Source organism: Rhinatrema bivittatum, chromosome 10, assembly GCF_901001135.1.
Source record: "Rhinatrema bivittatum chromosome 10, aRhiBiv1.1, whole genome shotgun sequence".
Taxonomy (NCBI): Eukaryota; Metazoa; Chordata; class Amphibia; order Gymnophiona; family Rhinatrematidae; genus Rhinatrema; species Rhinatrema bivittatum.
In genome coordinates, this window is record NC_042624.1 from 21,083,981 (window position 1) to 21,111,091 (window position 27,111).

General features: G+C 50.7%; 1 protein-coding gene across 3 annotated transcripts in view; it reads right to left on the reverse strand.

Annotated features, from left to right (window-relative positions):
* Positions 1-27,111, reverse strand: part of ALDH9A1 (aldehyde dehydrogenase 9 family member A1) — a 339,496-nt gene that overhangs the window by 103,032 nt on the left and 209,353 nt on the right. For all 3 annotated transcript variants that reach the window (XM_029618255.1, XM_029618257.1, XM_029618256.1), the window contains exons 8-9: positions 23,766-23,954; positions 16,370-16,457 (exon numbers count right to left, since the gene is read on the reverse strand). In XM_029618255.1, the coding sequence (XP_029474115.1) occupies positions 16,370-16,457; positions 23,766-23,954 (277 nt within the window). The remainder of the gene's footprint in view (positions 1-16,369; positions 16,458-23,765; positions 23,955-27,111) is intronic.

Sequence of the window (27,111 nt, forward strand, 5' to 3'; positions counted from 1 at the left end):
TTGACAGCAGATGCTCAATTTTGACGGCGTCGGTTCTCGAGCCCGCTGACAGCCACGGGCTCGGAAACCGGATGCCAGCAACATTGAGCATCTGGTTTTCGGCCTGACAGCCGCGCGCCGAATTCAAATTTTTTTTTTTTTTTTCATTCTTCGGGACCTCCGACTTAATATCGCTATGATATTAAGTCGGAGGGTGCACAGAAAAGCAGTTTTTACTGCTTTTCTGTGCACTTTCCCAGCGCTGGAAGAAATTAGCGCCCACCTTTGGGTGGGCGCTAATTTCTGAAAGTAAAATGTGCGGCTTGGCTGCACATTTTACTTTCTGTATCCCGCGCGCATACCTAATAGCCCCATCAACATGCATTTGCATGCTGAGGGCGCTATTAGGTGCCGCGGGTTGGACGCGCGTTTTCCTCCCCTTACTGAATAAGGGGTATGGGAAAATGCACGTCCAATAGCAGGCTAACAGTGCGCTCCGGAGCGTACTGTACTGTATCGGCTTGATTGTTTGTTTGCTTTTTTGACTGCCGCAGCACACTGAACCGATGAGTGCAATGTGTTATCCACTATGACGCCTAGATCTCTTTCTTGGGTGGTAGCTCCTAATATGGATCCTAACATTGTGTAACTATAGCATGGGTTATTTTTTTACTTTATTTGCATCGCCTTGCACTTATCCACATTAAATTAAATCTGCCATTTGGATGCCCAATTTTCCAGTCTCAGAAGGTCTTCCTGCAACAATCTGCTTGTGATTTACCTACTCTGAACAATTTTGTATCATCTGTAAATTTGATTAACTCACTCGTATTTCTTTCCAGATCATTTATAAATATATTGAAAAGTACAGGTCCCAATACAGATCCCTGAGGAACTCCACTGCCCACTCCCTTCCACTGAGAAAATTGTCCATTTAATCCTACTCTCTTTTTCCTGTCTTTTAGCCAGTTTGTAATACAAGAAAGGACATCGCCACCTATCCCATGACTTTTTACTTTTCCTAGAAGCCTCTCATGACGAATTTTGTCAAACGCCTTCTTAATCCAAATATACTACATCTACCGGTTCACCTTTATCTACATGTTTATTGGAGAAATTACTTACCTGATCATTTCGTTTTCCTTAGTGTAGACAGATGGACTCAGAACCAATGGGTGGGAGACGGAGTCAGATTTCAATCTGACGTCAGCTCTAGTACATATACCCCTGCAGGAAGCTCTGTTCTTCAGTGCTCTCTTCGAAAAGAAATTGTGGATATATGTTTGACTGAATAACTTGATTAACTTTGATTAACTTGGATAACTTGGTTAACGTGATTAACTTGAACTGGTTGATGTGGTTATAGCTGGAGACCACTAGTGCACTCAACCGAGAACCGCCGACACCCGGTAGCTATGGGTGTATTAATTAGAGGGAAGCTTGGCTTACCCGTGTTTGTCTTGCTCTCGGGGAGTGTCACCCGAGGTTTCCGTGTTTGTCAGCAGCCGTGGGCGGGATGCTGAGTCCATCTGTCTAAACTAAGGAAAACGAAATTATCAGCTAAGTAATTTCTCCATTTCCTAGTGTGTAGCAGATGGACTCAGGACCAAAGGGATGTACAAAAGCTACTCCCGAACCGGGTGGGAGGCTGCCCGAGGCCCACTTAGTACTACCCTTGTGAATGCTGTGTCCTCCCAAGCCTGAACATCCAGGCGGTAGAACCTGAAGAAGGTGTGAATGGAGGACCATATCGGCGCCCGACAGATCTCGGTGGGTGACAGCATCTTGGTTTCCACCCAGGACACTGCCTGGGCTCTAGTGGAATGGGCCTTGACTTGTAGCGGTGGAGGCTTCCCTGCCTCTACGTAGGCCGCCTTGATGACTTCTTTGATCCAGCAGGCTATGGTTGCCCGTAAGGCCGCTTCCCCTTGTTTCTTCTCGCTGTGAAAGACGAATAGGTGGTCCGTCTTCCGCACAGATTCCGACCTTTCCAGGTATCGGACTAGGAGTATGCAGACGTTAAGATGGCGGAGGCAGCGAGATTCTTCAGAGTTCTTATGCTCGTCTGGCGATGGCAGCGAGATGGTTTGGTGTAGATGGAAGTGAGAAACCACTTTTGGGAGGAAGGAGGGGACCGTGCGTAGCTGTATGGATCCTGGTGTGAATCTGAGGAACGGTTCTCGACAGGACAGTGCTTGATGCTCGGAGATGCGATGGCAGAACAGACTGCCACTAGAAATGCAGTCTTCAGTGTTAGTAGTCGGAGGGACAGACCTCGGGTGGGTCTGAAGGAGGCTCTTCCTAGGACGCCTAGGACTAGATTGAGATTCCATAACGGTACCAGCCACTTTAGAGAAGTGGGAGACGTCCGGGTGAGAGGCTAGGCTGTCGCCCTCCGCCTTTGCTCTGTAGCAGGCCAACGCGGCCACCTGCACCTTGATGGAGTTGAGAGACAACCCCCTCTGTAGGCCATTCTGCAGGAATTCCAGGATCGTGGGAATTTTGACTGTCCGCGGGAGAATGTCACAGTCTTCACTCCAGGCTTCGAATATTTTACATATTCGTATGTAGGTTAGAGATGTGGAAAACTTGCATGCTCGGAGCAGTGTGTCAATCACCGCCCCCGAGTATCCGTTCTTCTTCAGGCATGCCCTCTCAATGGCCAGACCGTAAGAGAATAGAGTTGGGTCTTCGTGGAGGATCAGACCTTGTTGGAGCAGATCCTGGTGTGGAGGTAGAGGGAGAGGGCTCCCTATCAGTAGTCTTCGCATGTCTGCGTACCATGGCCTTCTTGGCCAGTCCAGGTCCCCTGTGGTGATCTATCTTGCAGATGATCCCGCCCAGTAGCGGCCACGGGGGGGGGGGGGGGAGGTGTATAGCAGGATTTCCTGTGGCCAGGCCTGGACGAGGTTATCGATCCCTTGGGATTGTGGTTCCTGTCTGCGACTGAAGAAATTGGGAATTTGGGCGTTGGACCAGGTTGCCAGGAGGTCCATGGCGGTGTTCCCCAGCGGTTTACTATCAACTGGAAGGCTGTGGCTGACAGCCTCCATTCCCCTGGATCTAGACTTTCACTGCTGAGGTAATCCGCAGTGATGTCTTTTCCCACGATGTGGGCAGCTGAGATCTTTTGAAGGTTTGATTCCGCCCATGCCATTAGGGGGTCTATTTCCAGGGACACCTGTTGGCTTCTGGTTCCTCCCTAGTGGTTGATGTAGGCCACTGTTGTGGCGTTGTCCAAAATGACTCTGACCGATTCGCCCCGGAGTCTGTGACTGAAGCGTAGGCAGGCTAGCCTGACTGCCGTGCTTCCAGTCGGTTGATGTTCCATCCCGACTCTTCCTTGTCCCATTGCTCCTGGTCGGTCAGTTCCTGGCAGTGGGCTCCCCACCCTCGTAGGTTCGCGTCCATGGTGAGCAGGATCCAGGTCGGAAGGGATAGCCTTACTCCCTTGCTCAGATGGTCTTCTTGTAGCCACCACTGTAGCTGGGTTTGAACTTCTTCCAGGAGCTGGAGGTGAACGGAGTAGTTCTGGGACATCTGATTCCATCGTGACAGAAAGGAACGCTGTAGGGGGTCACATATGAGCTCTTGCCCATGGAACCACTTCTAGTGTGGATGTCATGAGACCGAGGACTTGGAGGTAGTCCCACACCTTGAGGCGAAGGCTGCTTAACAGGTTTCGCAATTGGTTCATCACTTTTGTTCTCCTTGGAGGAGTTAGAATGACCTTGTCTTGTCTGGTGTCGCACCGGACTCCCAGGTATTCCAGAGATTAGGAGGGCTGCAGACAGCTCTAGTTTGTGTTGACCACCCACCGGAGGGTTCTCCAGTAGAGAGTCTTCTCTGGTGGTCGCCTGATGACTTTCCTCTAGGGAATTTGCCCTGATCAGCCAATCGTCCAGATATTGGTGTACGAGGATTCCTTCTTTCCTCAGTGTCGCCACCACTACAACAATGATTTTGATGAATGTTCGGGGTGCTGTGGCTAGCCCGAAGGGTAGTGCCCGGAACTGGTAGTGGTTGTTCAGGATCGCGAAGCGTAAAAAACGCTGATGCTCGTGATGGACCGGGATGTGCAAGTAGGCTTCTGACAGATCCAGGGATGTGAGAAATTCTCCTGGCTGTATCGCCCTTATGACAGAGCGTAGGTTTTCCATGCGAAAGCGAGGTACCCTCAGTTGGCGGTTGACAGACTTGAGGTCCAGGATGGGCCGGAATGTACCCTCTTTCTTGAGAACGATAAAATAGAACAGTACCCAGTATTTTGCTGATGCATGGGCACCGGCGTTATGGCCTTTTAAGTCGAGCAATTTGGTCAGTGTGGTTTCCACTGCCGTCCTCTTGGAAGGGTCGTGGCAGGGGGATTTCACAAATTTGTCCGGAGGAATGTTGTGGAAGTCCAGATAATATCCCTCTCGAATAATGGTTAGGACCAACTTGTCTGAATTTATCTTGACCCATCGTTGGTAGAATAGGGCAAGACTACCCCCTATGGCTTCTTGCTGTGGATGGGTCGGCTGATCTTCATTGCGGGGTGTGGCTGGGGCCTGGACCCCCGCTGGCTCCTTTTTTGCTGTGTTTGTTCCGAAAGGACTGGCCCCTGTCTGCGGGGCGAGATGCTTGATATGTACTTTTGTACGATTTGAAGCGCTGTGATCCCCTGCCCTTAGATATTCGGGGGGGGGGGGGGGGGGGGGGGGGGGAGTGCTGGCTTCTCTTGTTCTTGTCCTCCGGTAGCCATGGTACTGGGGATTTGTCCCATTTGCCGGCTAACTTTTCCAGTTCGCTTCCGAACAGGAGGGTTCCCTTAAAAGGCATTCTCATGGTCTCGTCTCGTGAGTCTCGTCATGGACGTCACGTCGGCTGACCAGCTTCGGATCCAGAGTTGCCTTCTGGCTGCCACAACAGATAAAATGCCTCTGGCTGCGGTGCGCACCAAGTCAGAGGTCACATCCGTGAGGAATGTGACCTCTGACCTGGTGCGCACCGTGTGGTGTGACGGGTGTGGTGGCATTCCTGGTCTTTGATAAGCAGGCGCGTGTCACCACGGCACAGCAGCCCGCGATCTGTAGTCATAGAGCTGATACATCAAATGACTATTTGAGATTCCAGACGTCTGTCCTGGGCATCCTTGACTGCCGCTCCTCCCTTGACTGGGATGGTAGTGCGCTTTGAGACCGCGCAGACCATGGCATCCACTTTGGCAGCGGGGTCCAGGGGGTATAGGGATGCCAGGGTCCGTCCCCCCTTGAACGTGGCCTCCGGAGCCTCCCATTTCCAGGTCAATCAGCTGTTGAATGGCTTGCAGCAAAGGGAAATGGCGGGAGGCCTGATGGAGTCCCTCGAGGAAAGGGTTCGTCTTCGGTTCCCCTGTGACACTCATGCCTGGGATAGCGAGCTCTTTCAAGCTGTGAGCCACGAGATCTGATAGTTCATCTTTGGGGGAAGAACCGCCTCGTGGTTCTGTAAGGTTCCGTTCCTGGAGGGATTTCCCCTTCCTCCAGGGAGTCTTGATCCTCGTCCGAGGTGTCTTGGGTCCCTATGTTGGGGCTTTGAGGCGGGAGGGGCACTTCTCTTGGTTTAGAGGGTCCCAGGGTGTTAGGGTCCTCTGGGGGAGGCTGTGGTTGTGTCATCGGGGGCGCCGGTTGCATGTGGACAAAGGTATGTAGGCCTTTGAAGAATTCTACCCAGGAGAAAGATGCTGGATCTGAACTGAGAGGCGCTGCATCCCCGGGGAGCCCCCTTTGAGGGAGGCTCTTGCTGGGGTTAGCCAGATCCGGTGTACTGTCGGTGGATCCGGATCCCAGTGCCGGCTGGAGAGAACCTTGGCCTGGTTCACCCAGAGCCTCCTTGCACTGGGCTGTGGCCTCTTCGTGTTGTGCAGCTCTAATGTGGCATGCTGGGCAGAGGCCTTGAGCTTCTTGTCCGGTGGTGCCATAGTTAGTGAGCATAGGCTTGCAGAAAACTCCGGTTTGTGCGTTCAAGCATACGCCCGGAGACTGAGTTATGCGCTCCGGGTGTGCCGAAGTTGTGCGCACCGCTGTGCGCACGGGGTTTACTTATGCGCCCGGCACCGTTGAGTGTGTGCCTGTGCGCCCAGCGCCCTTGTGCGCGTCGCTGTGTGCACAGCACTTGTGCGCACATCGACGCACGCATAACTAATTTTGTGCGTATGGCTCGCCTCTGTGCGCACAGATCGAATCGGCGGACAGGGCGGTGATCAAGTGAAAATGGCGACGGCGACCACGTGAGCAATATGGCGACCACCTTGGAGGGTCTCCACGTGGGAGGGCCCTTGTATCGGACCGGGGTCTGCCTGGATAGGGCTGATCAACCCAGTAGCACTGACGCCGGCTGGCGATCTGTGCGATTATTCGAGCCTCTGAGACCGGAGACCTTTAAGAAGTTTTCTACCTTACCTTGTCTCAGCATTTCCTGGTTTCGTCCAAGGCGGTCTCTGGCTGCAGGGGGAGAGGGAATGTTGAGATTACTACCTGATAATCTCCTTTTCCTTAGTGTAGGACTCAGAACAAATGGGATAGTATCCGCGTGCTAGCAGTTGGAGACGGATCTGACGTCAGCACGGGGTATAAATATCCCCACAGGAAGCGTAGCAACTTAGTAATCTTCCTTGCAAAAGCTGTTATGGATGTGTGTACTGACGCTCAGTGAAAAGTGAAACAGGATTCCCCTGACCGATTGATAGTAGCTGGAGACCGCCAGCATTCCCAACCGGAAGGCGTTGACACCTGGTAGAGTGTACGCTCTTATGGAAACAGATGACATAGCTTACCTTGAAATCGGTGAAACCCATGTACGCAGGCAGCTGGGCGGGATGCTGAGTCCATCTGTCTACACTAAGGAAAAGGAGATTATCAGGTAGTAATCTCAACATTTCCTGGCGTGTAGCCAGATGGACTCAGAACAAATGGGATGTACAAAAGCTTTACTCCCAGCCTGGGCGGGAGGCTGCCTGAGGCCCATGTAGTACCGCCCTCGCAAAAGCTGAGTCCTCTCTGGCCTGGACATCCAGACGGTAGAACCTGGAAAAGGTATGGAGGGAGGACCACGTCGCCGATTTACAGATTTCTGCAGGCGACAGCATCCTGGATTCTGCCCAAGATGCCGCTTGTGCTCTGGTAGAATGAGCCTTGACTTGTAGAGGCGGAGACTTCCCAGCCTCTACATAAGCTGCTCTGATAACTTCTTTAATCCAGCGGGTGATGGTAGGCCGAGAGGCCGCTTCACCTTGTCGTTTCCCGCTATGCAGGACGAACAGATGGTCCGTCCGTCGAACTTCTTGTGTCATGTCCAGATATCTGGGCAGCAATCTGCCAATGTCGAGATGGCGTAATAAACGCCCTTCCTCAGATTTCTGCAAACCCACTGTGGTAGGCAAGGATATGGTTTGGTTAAGATGAAACTGTGAAACCACCTTAGGTAGAAAGGAGGGAACAGTCCGAAGATGGATAACTTCAGGAGTGATTCTCAAAAAGGGATCACGGCAAGACAATGCTTGTAGCTCTGAGATGCGGCGTGCCGAACATACAGCCAGCAAGAACACCAGTTTCAAGGTTAGAGAATGGAGAGACAGGCCCCGAAGGGGTCTGAAGGTGGATCCCGCGAGGAAATCCAAAACAAGGTTGAGGTTCCATAAGGGCACAGGCCACTTCAGTGGCGGACGAATATGCTTGACTCCTTTCAGGAAACGAGAAACATCTGGGTGCTTGGCAATGGTCTTGCCATCCCTCTTGGGACCGTAGCAAGACAGCGCAGCCACCTGAACCTTGATGGAGCTGAGGGAGAGACCCTTCTGAAGTCCATCTTGCAGGAAATCCAACACAATAGGGATTGTGGTCGCATGTGGATTGGTGCCATGAGTGTCGCACCATGCTTCGAATACTCTCCAGATCCTTACGTAGGTGAGGGATGTGGAAAACTTGTGAGCTCGGAGGAGTGTATCTATCACGGGCTCCGAGTAACCTCTTTTCTTTAGTCTAGCCCTCTCAATGGCCAGACCGTAAGAGAGAATTGAGCTGGATCCTCGTGAAGGATGGGACCTTGACGTAGAAGGTCCCGGAGAGGAGGCAGGGGAAGAGGCTCCCCTGCCAGTAGTCTTCTCATGTCCGCGTACCAGGGTCTTCTCGGCCAGTCTGGTGCCACAAGAACTAGGCCCCGGTGTTTCTGAATCTTGTGGATGATGGCGCCCAGCAGAGGCCACAGAGGAAAGGCGTATAGCAGAGTCCCTGGAGGCCATGGCTGAACCAGGGCATCGATTCCGTGTGAGAACGGGTCGCGCTTGCGGCTGAAGTATCTGGGTACTTGAGCATTGAACTTGTCCGCCAGTAAATCCATGTCCGGAATCCCCCAGTGATCCACAATCATCTGGAAGGCTGTGGGCGACAGCTGCCACTCTCCCGGATTTAGACGTTCTCTGCTGAGGAAGTCTGCCGTGGTGTTGTCCTTCCCGGCAATGTGGACGGCGGAGATGTCCTGAAGATTCGCCTCTGCCCAAACCATCAGTGGGGCGATCTCCAGAGATACTTGTCGGCTTCTGGTTCCGCCCTGACGGTTGATGTATGCCACCGTGGTGGCGTTGTCGGACATCACTCTGACTGCTCTGTTCTTCAGTCTGTGAGCAAATCGAAGGCATGCCAATCGGACTGCCCGGGCCTCTAGACGGTTGATGTTCCATGCTGACTCTTCTCTGTTCCACCGCCCTTGTGCGGCGAGTTCTTCGCAGTGTGCTCCCCAGCCGCTCAGGCTGGCATCTGTGGTGAGCAGAGTGGGTGAAGACATTTTCGACCCCCTGCTCATGTGGTTGGACTGCAACCACCACCGTAACTGGGTCCGTATTCTGGCCGGCAGAGGTAGGTGCGTGGAGTAGTTCCATAACCGGGGGCTCCAGCGAGAGAGCAGGGAGTGCTGTAGAGGTCTCATATGGGCCCTTGCCCAAGGTACCACTTCCAGGGTGGATGCCATGAGACCGAGAACCTGCAGATAATCCCAAGCTAGGGGCCGACTGGCTCCCATCAAGTACTGAATACACTGCTGAAGTTTCAACTTTTTCTTGGCAGTGAGACTGACTGTGTCTGCCCGGGTGTCGAACTGTACTCCCAGGTATTCCAGGGACTGGGAAGGCTGCAGGCAACTCTTGCTGAGGTTGATTACCCAGCCCAAGCTTTCCAGAAGGGCGATCACTCTGTCGGTTGTCCGATGGCTCTCCTCTCGAGATTTCGCCCTGATCAGCCAGTCGTCTAGGTAGGGATGGACCAGAATTCCTTCCCGCCTGAGTGCCGCTGCTACCACTACGACCACCTTGGTGAAGGTCCGCGGGGACGTGGCCAACCCGAAGGGCAGAGCCCGGAACTGGAAGTGGCGTCCTAGAACCTTGAAGCGTAGGTAGCGCTGATGATCCGGATGGATCGGGATATGCAGGTAGGCTTCTGACAGGTCCAACGCCATGAGGAATTCTCCCGGCTGTACTGCGGTCTTGACGGACCGCAGAGTTTCCATGTGAAACCTCGGGACCCGTAAATATCGATTGACCGACTTGAGGTCCAGTACGGGCCGAAAGGTGCCCCCTTTCTTGGGAACCATAAAATAAATGGAATAGTGTCCAGAATTCACTTCCCAGGCAGGTACTGGGATAATGGCCTTCAAGGACAGGAGTCTCGCCAGGGTAGCTTCCAATGCTGCCTTCTTGTGTGTGGGACAGGAAGACTCCACAAACTTGTCCGGAGGGAGATGATGAAAGTCCAGATAATACCCCTCTCGGATGATGGTGAGGACCCACTGGTCCGACGTAATCTCGACCCATCTGGGGTAGAAGAGGGTTAACCTGCCCCCTATGGCTCCGTCCCCCGGATGGATCGGCGGATTCTCATTGTGAGGCGAGGCCGGGACCGGAGCCCGGGCCTGCTCCCCTCTTGCGCTGCTTGGTCCGAAAGGTCTGGTTCCTGGCCTGAGGACGAGGTGCCTGGTAGCGACTCCTGTAGGGAATGAAGCGCTGAGAGCTTCTAGCCCTGGAGGTCCTTGGAAAGGCACGCTGGTTCCTTCTGACCCGATCTTCCGGCAGTCGAGGTAGTGGAGAAGCGCCCCATGTGCTGGCCAGTTTATCAAGGTCGCTGCCAAACAGGAAAGAGCCCTTAAAGGGCAATCTGGTGAGGCGTGTTTTGGAAGGCACATCAGCTGACCATTTCCGAATCCAGAGCTGCCTCCTGGCAGCTACGGAGGATGAGATCCCCTTGGCTGTTGTTCGGACTAGGTCTGATGCAGCATCCATGAGGAACGAGAGAGCGGACTCCATGTCTGCAGCTGGAGCGTTGTTCCTGACCTGTGACAAACAGGCACGCGTCACCACTGTGCAACAGGTTGCGATCCGCAAAGATAGAGCTGCCACCTCAAAGGTCTGTTTCAGAATGGTGTCCAGTCGCCGGTCATGAGGCTCCTTGAGGGCCGCCCCCCCTTCAACTGGAATGGTAGTGCGCTTGACCACAGCGCTAATCAAGGCGTCCACCTGAGGACACGCCAGCAGTTCCTGGATAGCCGGTGCCAGTGGGTACATGCCCGTCAGGGCCCGACCCCCTTTGAATACGGCCGCCGGCGCAGCCCATTCTAAATCGATCAATTGCTGTGCTGCTTGCAAGAATGGAAAATGGCGGGCTGTAGGACGAAGACCTTCCAGCAGGGGGTTCTGCGCAGAGGACACTGTGGCGCTGGGACCTGGAATATCCAACTCCGCCAGGCACTGAGACACCAGGTCCGAGAGATCTTCCTTAGGGAAGAACCGCCTCATGGTTCTATATGGCTCAATCCCTGGGGGAAGGTCCCCCTCGTCCGGGAATTCAGACACGTCCGGTGAAACCTCCTGGTCTGACTGATCTGGACTGTCCAGCGGCGGGAGGTCTTGCTCACGATAAGGGCGGGATGGTCCAGGAACAGGATCTGCTGGAGCCGCCACTGCAGCGGCAGCCGCAGTCGACGGCACCGCAGGGACCGTAGAAACCGCAGGGACAACGGGAACAACTGGAACCGCAGGGCCTGGACGGGAAGCCGTTTGCATCTGCACAAAGGCATGAATCCCCTTAAAGAGATCCACCCAGGAAATTGAAGCAGCCTCCAACCGCCGGGGTACCAGATCCCCCGGGATTCCTGATTGGTCGAGACTGACCGCTAAATCTGGGGTAGCCCCTGGGGAACTATCAGCAAATCTTGGCTGAGACTGGTCCTGGCCCGAGGGTCCCACGGCCTCCTCACATTGGGCACATAGGGAGTCTGGCTCTTCACTGTGCGTGGCTCGAAGCTGGCATGCAGAGCAGAGGCCGAGGGCTTTAATGCCGGAGGCAGGAGGTACCCCCGCTGAAGACGCTGAGGCGTTCTGTTCCATTGAATAATATGCGGCAGCAATATGCGCTTAGTACAACAGGCGCACAATAGAAGAAGTGGCAGCAATATGCGCTTAGCACAACAGGCGCTTAATAATATGCGGCAGCAATATGTGTGTAGCACAACAGGCGCACAATAATAATATGCGGCAGCAATATGCGCTTAATCCAACAGGCGCACAATAATAATATGCGGCAGCAATATGCGCTTAATCCAACAGGCGCACAATAAGAATATGCGGCAGCAATATGCGCTTAATCCAACAGGCGCACAATAAGAATATGCGGCAGCAATATGCGCTTAATACAACAGGCGTACAACAATAATATGCGGCAGCAATATGCGCTCAATGATATGCCATAGGCGCTCAGCAATATGCGGACAGTAAGACACGCTCAATGGTATGCCATATGCTCTCAGCAATAAGCGTTTAGCAATACACGCTCAATGGTATTCAATATGCGCTCAGCAATAAGCGGTTAGCAACACACGCTCAATACAGTTCAGTATGCGCTCAGCAATAAGCGGTTAGCAACACACGCTCAATACAGTTCAGTATGCGCTCAGCAATAAGCGGTTAGCAACACACGCTCAATACAGTTCAGTATGCGCTCAGCGGTTTTAGCAATACACGCTCAATACAGTTCAGTATGCGCTCAGCAATAAGCGGTTAGCAATACACGCTCAATACAGTTCAGTATGCGCTCAGCAATAAGCGCTTAGTCATAGATCTGCGCCTATCTCGGGCGCACAATACCTGAACAAGGCCACAAAATGGCGCCCTCCACGGCGTGCCACACCGCTGATCCTCGAGTCCTCGGAGACCAGAAGTAAAAGCCGTACACCTTACCTGATCCTCGACGCTTCCTGGCTGGAACCCGGGCGGTCTCCGGCTGCGGGGGAGGGGAACAAATACCTTCACCACCGCGTTTGAGGATATGCACCTGCTGCCTCGTCCACGCCGGGACCGAGGCGCCTCGTAAGCCTCACCCGAACCTCGCCCGGGGACTGTGTCTCTGCCGCGATTCGGCCACCAGACCGAGGACTTAAACCTCCGAGGATTCCGGAAATCACTCCGGGAAACTCTACTGGGGGAGGGACCTTAGGGTATCACCGAAGGAGTGCGGGGCTCGATGCTGTAGAAGTTTTAGTAAGTAGAAGTAGAAAAGAAAAAGTAGATTTGGAAAACACGCTTAGCAAGCGTGCAGGCTCTCCAAACTGCTTTGGAGACGGAAATTACTAAGTTGCTACGCTTCCTGTGGGGATATATATACCCCGTGCTGACGTCAGATCCGTCTCCAACTGCTAGCACGCGGATACTATCCCATTTGTTCTGAGTCCATCTGGCTACACGCCACGAAAAAGTACCTTCACCGCCGCGCACGAAGTTGCACCCGCTGCCTCTCAGCCGCACCTGTTGCCAGGGGCTAAGTCCACGCCGGGAACCGGCTGCCGGACCGAGGCCTACCCTCTGAGGGATCGCGGAAATCACCTCAGGAATTCTTGACTGGGGGAGGGACTCGTAGGTATCACCGCAGGAGAGCGGGGCTCGTCTGTAGAGGTAAGATTTCTTCTTTGTTTTAGATTTCTTTGGTTAGAATACTCTAATGCTGTGCAAGCGTGGATAGAATCCCAAACTGCTTTGGAGACGGAGAAATACTGAAGAACAGAGCTTCCTGCAGGGGTATATGTACTAGGGCTGACGTCAGATTGAAATCTGATTCTGTCTCCAACTGCTATCAGGAGCACACTATACCCATTGGTCCTGAGTCCATCTGCTACACACTAGGAAATAACTCCTTCAAAAAAGTGAAGCAGATTTGTGAGGGAAGACCTGCTTTGGGTAAAGCCATGCTGACTTTGTTCCATTAAACCATATCTTTCTATATGTTCTGTAATTTTGATATTTAGAACACTTCCCACTATTTTTCCTGGCACTGAAGTCTGTAGTTTCCCGGATCGCCCCTGGAGCCCTTTATATTGGGGTTACATTTGTCAGCCTCCAGTCTTCAGGTACAATGGATGGTTTTAATGATAGGTTACAAATTTTTACTAATAGGTCTGAAATTTCATTTTTGAGTTCCTTCAGAACCCTGGGGTGTATACTATTCGGTCCAGATGATTTACTACTCTTCAGTTTGTAAATCAGGCCAACACATCTTCTAGGTTCACTGTGATTGGTTCAGTCCATCTGAATCATCACCCATGAAAACCTTCTCTGATATGGTATCTCCCCAACATCCTCTTCAGTAAACACTGAAGCAAAAAAAATCATTTAATCTTTCCGCGATGGCCTTATCTTCTCTAATTGCCCCTTTAACCCCTTGATCATCTAACAGTCCAACTGACTCCCTCACAGGCTTTCTGTTTCTGATATATTTTAAAAAGTTTTTACTGTGAGTTTTTGCCTCTACGGCCAAATTCTTTTCAAATTCTCTCTTAGCCTGTCTTATCAATGTCTTACATTTAACTTGCCAACGCTTATGCATTATCCTATTTTCTTCTGTTGGATCCTTCTTACAATTTTTGAATGAATATCTTTTGGCTAAAATAGCTTCTTTCACCTCCCCTTTTAACCATGCCGGTGATCGTTTTGCCTTCTTTCCACCTTTCTTAATGTGTGGAATACATGTGGACTGTGCTTCTAGGATGGTTTGGGTTTTTTTTTTTAACAAAGTTAAAGACCATGCCTCTTGCACACTTTTTACCCTTGTAGCTGCTCCTTTCAGTTTTTTCTAACTAGTTTTCTCATTTTATGAAAGTTTCCCTTTTGAAAGTTTAGCACGAGAGCCATGGATTTGCTTACTGTCCCCCATTAATTCAAATTTGATCATATTATGATCACTATTGCCAAGTGGCCCCACCACCATTACTTCTCTCACCAAATCTTGTGCTCCACTGAGAATTAGATCTAAAATGGCTCCCTCTCTCGTCTGTTCCTGAACCAATTGCTCCATAAAGCTGTCATTTATTCCATCCAGGAACTTTATCTCTCTAGCATGTCCCAATGATACATTTACTCAGTCAATACTGGGGTAATTGAAATCTCCCATTATTACTGCACTACCAATTTGGTTCGCTTCCCTAATTTTTTCTTAGCATTTCACTGTCCGTCTCACCATCTTGACCAGGTGGGCGGTAATATACTCCTATCACTATAGTCTTCCCCAAAACACAAGGGATTTCTACCCATAAAGATTTGATTGTGCATTTAGTCTCATGCAGGATGTTTATCCTGTTGGACTCTATGCCATCCCCTACATAAAGCGCCATACAGCCTCCTGGGTGCTCTTATAAATCAAGTTTAACTTTGTGCGGATTAGTTTGTGTGCATTATTATGTTAAGTGCTATATTTCTCTTTCCATTTCTCCAGGTGTGCACTGCATACAGAGTGGCTTTTTTGGTTTTCCATTCCAGTTTGTCTCCATATTTATTTATTTATTTATTTATTTATTTTAAGTTTTTCTATACCGGCATTCACAATAAATATTGCATCATGTCGGTTTACAATTAACAAGTGGATAAGGAACAAGAAGCAACAAATAACATATTATAACAAATAACAAATAAAATATTTATAATTTGTGGTCTTTCTGTACTTGGTGAAGGTCAGTTCTGGGTGTGTGACTGAGGTGAGGTATTTTACTAGCATGTAGGCATTTGTATCAATCTTATTTGTTGTGTTTTCTCAATAGGACATGCATTAGTAGTAAATTACTTTCTTTTCATAAGGAGGGGTATTGTGCCTGCCAGTAAAGGGAGTTTGTTTTACTTTTACTGAGATGTCATCAGAACCAGAATATTTTTTTTTGTATGGTGAGTTGTACGGGTAATGCCCTAGTTCTGCTCTGCATCCATTGTTGGGGGTCAAGGGGGTTCCTGAGGATGCAGAATATATATTTAAATTTTGCCCCATGACGGTCACATGTTCAGTGTCACACATGTGAGAACCATCTGTCAGGTGTGTCCCGGCCGAAAAAAGGTTGAGAATCACTACTCTAAAGTAGTAATTCCCAAACCTGTACTGGAGGAACCCTAGCCAGTCAGGTTTTCCGGATATCTACAGTGAATATGCATGGGATAAAATTTGAATGCACTGCCTCCACAGCATGCAAATTTTATCTCATGCATATTAATTATGGATAACTTGAAAACCTGATTGACTGGGAGTTCCCCAGGACAGGTTTGGGAACCTATGCTCTAGACAAAAATTAGGATAGGGGAGATATGTAACCCATTGAGTACCTTGGACCGTGCGGGCTATAAACGTAATAAATAAATAAATAGAAGACAGGCTATTTAAATACCTCCAAAGTATCAATGTATTGGAGACAGCCTTTCAAGAACTCTGGAATGAAGGGCCATGAGATGAAGATTCAGGAGTTATCTAAGGAAATATTTCTTAACAGAAAGGGTGGAGGATGCTTGGAACAGCGTCCTGGTGAAGATGGTGGAGACAAGGACAGTATCTGAATTCAAGAAAGCAAAGGATAAGCACAGGGGATCTCTGAGGAAGTGGAAGAGATTGTCACGCTAAGAACTTCATGTGGATTGGCAGACAAGATGAATCATATGGTCTTTTACTGCTATCACATTTCTGTGTTTAGTATTCTTTGATTGTAGAGTATGCCCCTTGTTCTGCTTGTAGCTGTTTTGGTTAAAGAAAAAAGCATGAGACCCCTGTAGAGTCCTTTGCTATGTTTGAGGGATATAATTAAATAGCCTGTCTTTTTCCTACTATAAACAGTCCCAGCTGGACAATCTTTCCACATAGATAAACCCTTATGGACTGGTATTAGTTTACTAGCATCTCATTCTACCTTTTTTAACATTTAAATATTTTTTTTTAACTGGTGACTAAAACTAAACCTTTAAGTCCCAATAACGGCAGAATTTGATTGACTCATATATTCTTGTACTCAGCCTATATCTGCTATTACATTGAAAATAAAATGGGAAAACTTAGGCTGGTTCCTGGGAAGAGTTGAGTTTTCTTACCTAGGATGCAGGGGGACATGTAAAAGCCATCTCTTAATTTGGGATCACCAGGTTTGTATAGTTCCCCACCACACAGGACCTTCACTCCCTAGACAAGAATACACCACAAAATAATAAATAAAAATATTACATTTTCTAACACTACCAACATGCAATCGAGGTATTAATCTGTATTTACATAATGAATCCCATTTTCACTTCCTTTTTCCACAGAGTAAAGGCCTATTCATTAGGAAAGCGATTCAATGTATTTCTATTGCTGTAAGAGCAAGTAATGGAGAAATTACTTACCTGATAATTTCGTTTTCCTTAGTGTAGACAGATAGACTCAGGACCAAAGGGTATAGTGTGCTCCTGATAGCAGTTGGAGACAGAGTCAGATTTCAATCTGACAACAGCACCAGTAGATATACCCGTGCAGGAAGCTCTGCTCTTCAGTATTCTCCTCGAAAAGCAATTGTGGATATATTTGTGTCTGGATAATTTGATTAGCTTGGTTAACTTTGCTTAACTTGAATAACTTGATTAACTTGAACCGGTTGATGTGGACTATAGCTGGAGCCCGCCAGTGTCCTCAACTGAGAAACGTCGACACCCGGTAACTATGGGTGTCCTAGCTGAAGGGAAGCGAGGCTTACCCATGCTTATCTAGATCTCAGGAATTGTCATCTGAGGTTTTCGTGTATGCAGCAGCCTTCACTAAGGAAAACAAAATTATCAGGTAAGAAATTTCTCCATTTCTTAGCGTGTAGCAGATGGACTCACGACCAATGGGATGTACAAAAGCTACTCGCGAATCGAGCGGGAGGCTGCCCGTGGTCCACTAAGTACTGCCCTTGCGAATGCTGTGTCCTCCCGAGCCTGAACATCCAGGCGGTAGGACCTGGAGAAAGTGTGAATGGATGACCATGTCGCCAACCGACAGATCTCAGTGGGTGACAGAATCTTGGTTTCCGCCCAGGACACTGCCTGGGCTCTAGTGGAATGGGCCTTGACTTGTAGCGGTGGAGGCTTGCCTGCCTCTACGTAGGCCGCCTTGATTACTTCTTTGATCCAGCGGGCTATGGTTGCCCGGGAGGCCGCTTCCTGTTGTTTCTTCCCACTGTAGAGGACGAATAGGTGGTCGGTCTTTTGTACGGATTACGACCTTTCCAGGTATCGGACTAGGAGTCTGCTGACGTTAAGATGGTGAAGACAGCGAGATTCTTCCGAGCCCTTATGCTCGTCTAGAGATGGCAGCAAGATGGTTTAGATGGAAGTGAGAAACCACCTTTGGAAGGGAGGAGGGGACAGTGCATAGCTGTATGGATCCCAGTGTGAATCTGAGGAATGGTTCCTGACAGGATAGTGCTTGAAGTTCGGAGATGCGACGGGCCGAACATATTGCCACTAGAAATGCAGTCTTCAAGGTTAGGAGTTATAGGGACAGACCGCGGATAGGTCTGAAGGAGGCTCCCGCTAGGAAGTCTAGTACTAGATTGAAGTGCCATAGGGGTACCAGCCACTTTAAGGGTAGTCTGATCTGCTTGACCCCTCTCAGGAAGTGGGAGACGTTCGGATGAAATGCTAGGCTGATGCCTTCCACTTTGGTTCCGAAGCAGGCCTTGATGCAGTTGAGGGACAACCCCTTCTGTAAGCCATCCTGCAGGAATTCCAGGATCTTGTGAATTTTCACTGTCCGCGGAAGGATGTCATGGTCTTCACACCAGGCTTCGAATATTCTCCATATTCGTATGTAGGTTAGCAATGTGGAGAACTTGTGGGCTCGGAGCAAGTTGTCAATCACCGCCCTCAAGTATCCGCTCTTCTTCAGGCGTGTCCTCTTAATGGCCAGACCGTAAGAGAATCGAGTTGGGTCTTCGTGGAGGATCGGGCCTTGTTGCAGCAGATCCTGGTGGGGAGGTAGAGTGCTCCCCGTCAAGAGTCTTCGCATGTCTGCGTACCACGGCCTTCTTGGCCAGTCCAGGGCCACTAGAAGTACTAATCCCCTGTGGTGTTCTATTTGGCGGATATCCCGCCCAGTAGTGGCCACCGGGGGGGGGGGGGGGGGGTATAGCAGGTCTTCCTGTGGCCAGGTCTGGACGAGGGCATCGATCCCTTGGGATTGTGGTTCTCGTCTGCGACTGAAGAAGTTGGGAACTCGGGCGTTGGACCGGGTTGCCAGGAGATCCATGGCTGGTGTTCCCCAGCGGTTTACTATCAACTGGAAGGCTGTGGTCGACAGCATCCATTCCCCTAGGTCTAGACTTTCTCTGCTGAGGTAGTCCGCAGTGATGTTGTCTTTTCCCGCGATGTAGGCGGCTGAGATCCCTTGTAGGTTTGATTCCTCCCACGCCATTAGGGGATCTATTTCCAGGGACACCTGTTGGCTTCTGGTTCCTCCCTGGCAGTTCATGTAGGCAACTGTTGTGGTGTTGTCCGAAATGACTGACAGATTTGCCCCGGAGTCTGTGACTGAACCGTAGGCAGGCTAGTCTGACCGCCTGGGTTTCCAGTCTGTTTATGTTCCATCCCAACTCTTCCTTGTTCCATTGCCCCTGGTCGGTCAGTTCCTGGCAGTGGGCTCCCCACCCTCGTAGACTCGCGTCCATGGTGAGCAAGATCCAAGTCGGTGGGGATAGCCTTACTCCCTTGCTCAGATGGTCTTCTTTTAGCCACCATTGGAGCTGTTTCCACGCATCCTCCGAGAGTTGGAGGCGAACGGAGTAGTCCTGGGACGTCGGGTTCCATCATGACAGTAGGGAGCGCTGTAGCAGTCACATGTGAGCTCTTGCCCATGAGACCACTTCCAGGGCTGATGTCATGAGGCCGAGGACTTGGAGGTAGTCCCATACTTTGTGGCGGAGACTTCTTAGTAGGTTTCGCAATTGGTTCATCAGCTTTCTTCTCCTTGTAGGAGGAAAAGTGACCTTGTCTTGTCTGGTGTCAAACCGGACTTCCCAGGTATTCTAGAGATTGGGAGGGCTGCAGACGACCCACCCGAGATTCTCCAGTAAAGTCTTGACTCTGGTGGTCACCTGATGACTTTCCTCTGGAGATTTTGCCCTGATCAGCCAATCGTCCAGATATGGATGTACGAGGATTTCCTCAGTGTCGCCGCCACTACAACCATGATTTTGGTGAACGTCAGAGGGGCTGTGGCTAGCCCGAAGGGTAGTGCCCGGAACTGGTAGTGGTGGTCCAGGATCGTGAAGTGTAGAAAGTGTTGATGCTCGTGATGGACTGGGATGTGCAGGTAGGCTTCTGACACTCTAGGGATGTAAGGAATTCTCCCGGCTCTATCGCCCTTATGACCGAGCGCAGGGTTTCTATGTGAAAGTGTGGTACCCTCAGGTAGTGGTTGATCAACTTGAGGTCCAGTATGTGCCGGAATGTTCCCTCTTTCTTGGGGACGATAAAATAGATGGAATAGTGCCCAGTATTTTGCTGTTGCATGGGCACCGGCGTTATGGCCTTTAGGGCGAACAATTTGGCCAATGTGGTTTCCCACTGCCATCCCCTTGGAGGGTGCATGGCAAGGCGATTTCACGAACTTGTCCGGAGGGATGTTGTAGAAGTCCAGGTAATATCCCTCTAGGATGATGGTTAGGACCCACTTGTCCGTTGTTATCTCGACTCATCTTTGGTAGAATAGGGCAAGCCTGCCCCCCTATGGCTTCCTCCTGTGGATGGATTGGCTGATTCTCATTGTGGGATGCGGCCTTTGGCCTGTGCCAGAGTCGGCTGCCCTTTTGGTGTGTTTGTTCCGAAAGGACTGGCCCCTGCCTGTGGGGAGAGGTGCTTGATATGTGCTCTTGTAGGGTCTAAAACGCTGTGATCCTCTGCCCTTAGGTAATCGGGGAGAGGGGTGTTGGCTTCTTTTATTCTTATCCTCTGGTAGCTGAGGTACTGGAGATTCACCCCATTTGTCAGCTAACTTCTACATTTCGCTTCCGAACAGAAGGGCTCCTTTAAAGGGCATTCTCGTGAGTTTTGTCTTGGAAGTATTGTCGGCTGACCAGCTTTGGAGCCAGATTTGCCTTCTGGCTGCCACTATGGATGAGACGCCCCTGACTGAGGTGCGCACCAGGTCGGAGGTCGCGTCCGTGAGGAAGGATATTGCTGGTTCTAGTGCTTCAACGAGCGTGGCAGCGTTCCTGGTTCATTGATAAGATGGCACGTATCACCATGGCACATCAGGTCGCAATCTGCAGTGACACAGCTGATACGTCGAATGATTGTTTAAGGATGGATTCCTGTTGTCTGTCCTGGGCATCCTTGAGTGCCGCTCCTCCCTCGACTGGAATGGTAGTGTGCTTTGTGACCGCGCAGACCATGGTATCCTCTTTGGGGAACACCAAGAGATCTTTGGCTGAGGGTTCCAGTGGGTATAGGGCTTCCAGAGCCCACCCACCTTTGAAACTGGCCTTCGGAGCATCCCATTCCAAGTCGATCAGTTGTTGTATGGCTTGCAGCAAAGGGAAATGGTGGGAGGCCTGACGGAGCCCTTCTAGGAGAGGGTTCGTCTTCTGTTCCCTTGTGGCACTTGTGCCTGGGATGGCGAGCTCCTTCAAGCTGAGAGACAAGAGATCTGATAGCTTGTCTTTGGAGAGGAAACGCCTCATTGTTCGGTAAGGTTCCGTTCCTGGAGGGATTACCCCTTCCTCCAGGGAGTCTTGATCCTCATCTGAGGTGTCCGTGTCCCCTATGGTGAGGCTTTTGGCTGGGGTGGGGGATGTCTCTGGGAGGTCTAGAGGGCCCTGGGAGGCTAGGGTCCTCTGGTGGAGGATGTGTCTGTGTCATCGGTGGCGGTTGCATGTGGACAAAGGTGTGTAGACCCTTAAAGAATTCTACCCAGGAGAAGGATCCTGGGTCTAGATTGAAAACCGCCGCATTCCCCGGGGGCCCCGTTTGAGGGAGGGTCGTGTTGGGGATAGAGAGGTCTGGTGTACTATCGGTGGATCCGGATTCCTGTACTGGCTGGGGAGGGCCTTGTCCTGGTTCTCACTGGGCCTCCTCGCACTGTAGACACAGGGCAGTGGCCTCCTCGTGCTGCGCAGCTCTTATGTGGCAGGCTGGGCAGAGGGGCTTGTGCCTTGGTTTTCTTGGCCGGTGGTGCCATGTTTTGTGCGCGTGGTCATTGAAACCCCGGTCTGTGCGTTTAATGTGCGCGCTGGGAGGCTTAGTTATGCGCTCCAGGTGCAAGTAGGCTGGAATGCGTGCTCGCAGAGATGCGCGCGCCGCTGGGCACACTGCCTTAACTTGTGCATACGGCACCTATGCATGCACCCTTGTGTGCACAAGTGATTTGTGCACCCGGCTCATCTCTGTGCGCATGGTTCAGTTAGGCGGACAGAGCAGCGATCAAGGGGAAATGGTGATGGCGACCACGCGAACAAGATGGCAACCACCCAGGAGGGTCTCCACATGGGAGGGCCCTCGTATCAGATCGGGGTCTCGCCCGGACTGGGCTAATCAACCCGATGGTACAGACTCCGGCTGGTGATCTGTGCGGCTATCCGAGCCTCGGAGACCGGAGAATTAGAGAAAGTTTTCTACCTTACCTTGTCTCGGCGTTTCCCGGTCTCCAGCTGCAGGGGGAGAGGGAAAAGTACCTTCACCGCTGCGCTCGGTATTGCATCCACTGCCTCTCAGCCGTTCCCGTTGCCGGGGGCTAAGTCCTCGCCGGGAACCAGCTACCGGACCAAGGCCTACCTCTGAGGGATCTCTGAAATCACCTCAGGAATTCTCAACTGGGGGAGGGACCCTTAGGTATCACCGCAAGAGAGCGGGGCTCGTCTGGAGAGGTAAGATTTCTTCTTTGTTTGGAATTTTCTTTCTTCTTTGGTTTGAATAACGCTGGCAAGCATGTATAGAGTCCCGAACTGCTATGGAGACAGAGAAATACTGAAGAGCAGAGCTTCCTGCATGGGTATATGTACTGGTGCTGACGTCAGCTTGAAATCTGACTCAGTCTCCAACTTCTATCAGGAGCACACTATACCCATTGGTCCTGAGTCCATCTGCTACACGCTAGGAAATGTGATTTCTGTAACTAATAAATCAGTAACTCTTCCCTCTCCACCACTACAACTCTATGTTGTATGCTCTCCTTAGCAGTGCACTTATGCTTTAAGCCCCTTTGGCTACTGCTCCCTACCAGGCTCAGCAGGGGCCAGACAGTAAACATGAGCACAGAACCCAGGGTCATCCCCCAGTAAGAAGGAACAATCATCTCATTAGAAAACTCTTCGGCACTGGAGAGCTTGCAGTGCTATATATAAGTACTGTCAACACCATAAACATCTCATCAGCTGGATTTGCATTTGTAAATAAGCCTACTACATCCGAACTGCAACTCACTGTCAGGCTGATGCAATATCGGCGCTCATAAAATAGGCGCTCTCGATCGAGCACCTGCTCTCCAAACATGCGCTGATCCACCTCTCCCGGGCACCCAATATAATATTTAAATTAGCTGCCGCAATAAAAAGGAAGCGCTAAGGGAAACAGTGCATCCCTAGCGCCTCTGACATTGGGCGCCCAGGAAAGGTGTCTGTCAGTGTGAGTTAGGAAATGGATGCTCAATAAAGTGCCCGTTTTCTCCCAGCACAATATATCCCTACAATATATACAGCCTGGACCGAGTATATTGTGGGTCTATATTGTGTGCCCAGAATGTTTTTTGTTTTGTTTTTTTTAAACTGATTCCACTTTCTATGGTCCCTTCTACTTAGTATTGTGATGACACTAGTAGAAGGGATCACAGAAAGCAGGAATTTGGGGTTTTTACAATGAGGCCTTGAGCATGGCAGACCTTTATGCCTGCCACGGGCTGGTGTAAAATTTGCTGCGTTGCAAGGGCGTATTGGCCATGTAAGAAATTTTTTGTATCACGGGGATTAGCTAATAGCCTCATCTTCATGTACTTTACATGTGATGAGTGCTATTAGCTACGTGCTCGATTGGATGTGCGTTTTGGATGCACTAATTCCCGTTTTGCATCGGGAATTATGGGCGCGCGTCCAATCACGTTGCAATACTGTGCATGGCAGCCAGTGCATGACTCATCGGTCTGAGTATCTTAATACAGGATACATGCAGAGAAAAGTTCAGTCATCTGGAGACAGGGTTCAATCCTTAATAGTAAGTTATTTGGGACCAGACTGGTAACAGAAGCAGCTTCTCTCTGCCCCTCCCCTTCTGAATTTCTTGCTAACAAACTCCAGGCAGTGAAAGGGCTGCATTATATTGTTCTCATTTATAGCATCCAGTCACACACCCCAGCCCCCTATAACTCTTCCAATGACCTTGAACCTTTTGTGCTGCATATCATGATGCATATTTCCTTCTCAGGAAGAGCTCCTGCAAAGACAGTAACAAATGTCTCCAGAAAGGGGAGTTGTGCCCCTCTCACCTGCTCTTTGGCCTTTTGAATAAAGCCCATCACTTTCTCCAGATGTGGCTTGTTGATGAGGGGCCCCATGCGGGTGTCCTCCAGCAGAGGGTCTCCAATTTTGATCTTCTTGGTCCGTTTCACCACTTCTTCTGTGAAGTCATCCAGGATCTCTCTCTGAACAAATACGCGGGTTGCATTACAGCACACCTGGAACACACACACAGCACAGTCTGGCCTAGTTTCTGCAGGGGAAGATATGAGGCTGGCATGAAGAGTGCTCAAGAGGAAGTGTTGTGTCCCTTAAAATGTTTTCTGCTAGTATTAAGCAGAAGACTTTAATAGTATTTCTGAGCACATGAAAACTGTACTGGACCAGAATAATTGTACATACACAAGTTATGTAAAAGAAAATTAGGTTCTTACCTCTGATAATTTTCGTTCCTGTAGGACCACGGATCAGTCCAGACTCCTGAGTTTTGCCCCCCCCCCCCTCTAGCAGATGGAGACAGAAGTTTACCAACCAAACTCCGCCTATAACTAGGCTGGTGCCACCTACAGTCTGGCAGTATTACGTAATGTCAAAGCAGGATAAACAATCAAATACTTCAAACTAACTCTAAACAAACCAACCGTGATACCTGTTCACAACCTCCCAACTGGGAACTGAACCAGAGATATCGAAAACTGTAGCATCACATTCTGGCTGAAAAACACAAGCTCACACTCACACCCCACTGCCTCCCCGGTATCAGCAACACCACAGGGCGGGACTCTGGACTGATCCGTGGTACTACAGGAACAAAAATTATCAGAGGTAAGAACCTAATTTTCTTTTCCCTGTACGTACCCGGATCAGTCCAGACTCCTGGGATGTACCAGAGCTTACCTTACTTGGGGTGGGAACCGGAGAGGCCCGTTCTGAGCACACCTTCTCCAAATTCCGTATGACCCGGAGCCTTGATATCCAGACGATAATGTCTAGCAAAGGTATGTATTATAAAGCTTGTTGCTAAGTTATGTTACATTGTGAACCGAGGTGATGTTTTGCAAACGTGCCTCGGTATATAAAAAACCCTTAAATAAAATAAATAAATAAATGTAGAGACTTCCAGGTCGCTGCCCTACAAATTTCCTCTGCAGAAATATGATGACATTCATCCCAGTATGTGGATTGAGACAGAGTAGAATGACCCCAAAGGCCGAGACCGACCCTGCACGAGGTACGCCGAACTGATTGCCTCCTTCAGCCAATGAGCAATAGTAGTCTTAGAAGCAGCATTACCTCTTCTGGGGCCACTCCACAGAACGAACAGATGATCGGACACCCGAAACGCATTGGTCACTTCCAGATAGCGTAAGAGCGCACGCCGCACATCCAATTTCCGGAGATCCTTAGCCAAAGGATCCGACTCCTCCACCTGTCCAAACGATGGTAGTTCAATCGTCTGGTTCACGTGAAAGGAAGAAACCACCTTAGGTAAAAAAGAAGGAACCGTACGCAAAGACACCCCCGACTCTGAAATTCTCAAGAAGGGCTCACGGCACGACAACACCTGCAGCTCGGAAATCCGCCGTGCCAAAACAATAGCCACCAAGAATACTACCTTCAGAGTTAAATCCTTTAAGGTGACCTTGCGAAGAGGCTCAAAGGGGGCTGCACACAAAGCCTTCAAGACTATGTTCAAATTCCAGGACGGATATGGATGCCTAAACGGCAGATGTAGGCACTTCGCTTCCCTAAGAAACCGCACTACATCCGGGTGTGCAGCCAGCGGTACACCTTGACGTTTTCCGCGTAACTAACCTAGCGCCGCTACCTGTACCTGCAACGAACTACACGACAGGCCCTTAGCCAAGCCCTCTTGCAGGAAAAGAAGGATATCCGACACGGCCGCCCGGGTAGGAACCACGTCACGATCCAAAAACCAGGAGTCAAAGACCCTCCAGACTCTCATATAAGAAAATGACGTAGAAACCTTCTGCGACTTCAGCAGAGTGGTCACTACCGCCTCCGCATAACCCTTGGCCCTCAAACGCTGCCTCTCAAAAGCCATGCCGCTAGAGAGAAGTGATCTACCTGGTCGAAACAGACGGGCCCCTGATGCAGCAAGTCTGGGAGAAGCGGAAATCGTAGAGGTTTCTCCACCACTAGATTCAGAAGATCCGCGAACCACGGGCGTCTCGGCCACTCGGGAGCGACCAGAACTACGTTCGACGGGTGCGCCTCGATGCGTCGTATCACCCAACCTATGAGCGGCCACGGAGGGAAGACATAGAGCAACACATCTGTCGGCCACAGTACCGCCAGAGCTTCCACGCCCTCTGCCGCCATTTCTCGGCGCCGGGCAAAAAATCGAGGAGCTTTCGCATTCTTGAAGGTTGCCATGAGGTCGACTGCGGGAGTGCCCTACCGAGCACAAATGAGCTGAAACGCGTCTTCCGCTAGCTCCCACTCTCCGGGATCCAGCCAATTGCGGCTGAGAAAGTCCGCGTGAACATTCTCCACCCCGGCTATGTGGGAGGCTGCCAAGCTGCGCAGATGTTTTTCGGCCCATTCAATCAGTGGTCGAGCTTCGGCCGCTACGGGCTGACTCCTGGCTCCCCCCCTGATGATTGATGTAAGCCACAGTGGTCGTGTTGTCCGACAAGATCCTGACCGACTGACCTCGGATGAGCGGGAGGAACTCCAACAGAGCCAGTCGGACCGCCCTGGTCTCAGGCGATTTATGGACCAAGACGCCTCCTGTGGGGACCATTGACCCTGCACCGACCTGTGCAGGCAGACCGCTCCCCAACCGTAAAGACTGGCATCCGTGGTGACCACTGTCCACGACAGGATCTCCAGTGGAACTCCTCGACTCAAGTTGGCCGGCGACAACCACCAATCCATGCTGTCCCTGGTTGAGTCAGAGGTAATGGCAGACGAAAGTCCTCCGACACTGGGTTCCAACGGGAAAGCAACGCTGACTGTAAGGGCCGCATATGTGCGAACACCCAAGGAACCAATTCCAGTGTGGAGGTCATCGATCCCAACACCTGTAAATAGTCCCAGACGATGGGAAACGGCTTGGACAACAATTTCCGCACCTGTCTCTGCAACTTGAACATGCGCTCCTGTGTGAGAGACACCGTGCCCTGGCGGGTGTCGAACAATGCACCCAAAAACTCCAGAGACTGCGACGGTACCAGATGACTCTTGGCTACATTTACTATCCAACCGAAAGACCGCAACAACTGGAGCACTCGTTGAATCGCCGCCTGACATAGGACCTCTGATTTGGCTCGAATCAACCAATCGTACAGGTAGGGGTGTACCAACAACCCTTCCCGTCGCAGTTGGGCCGCTACCACTACCATGATTTTG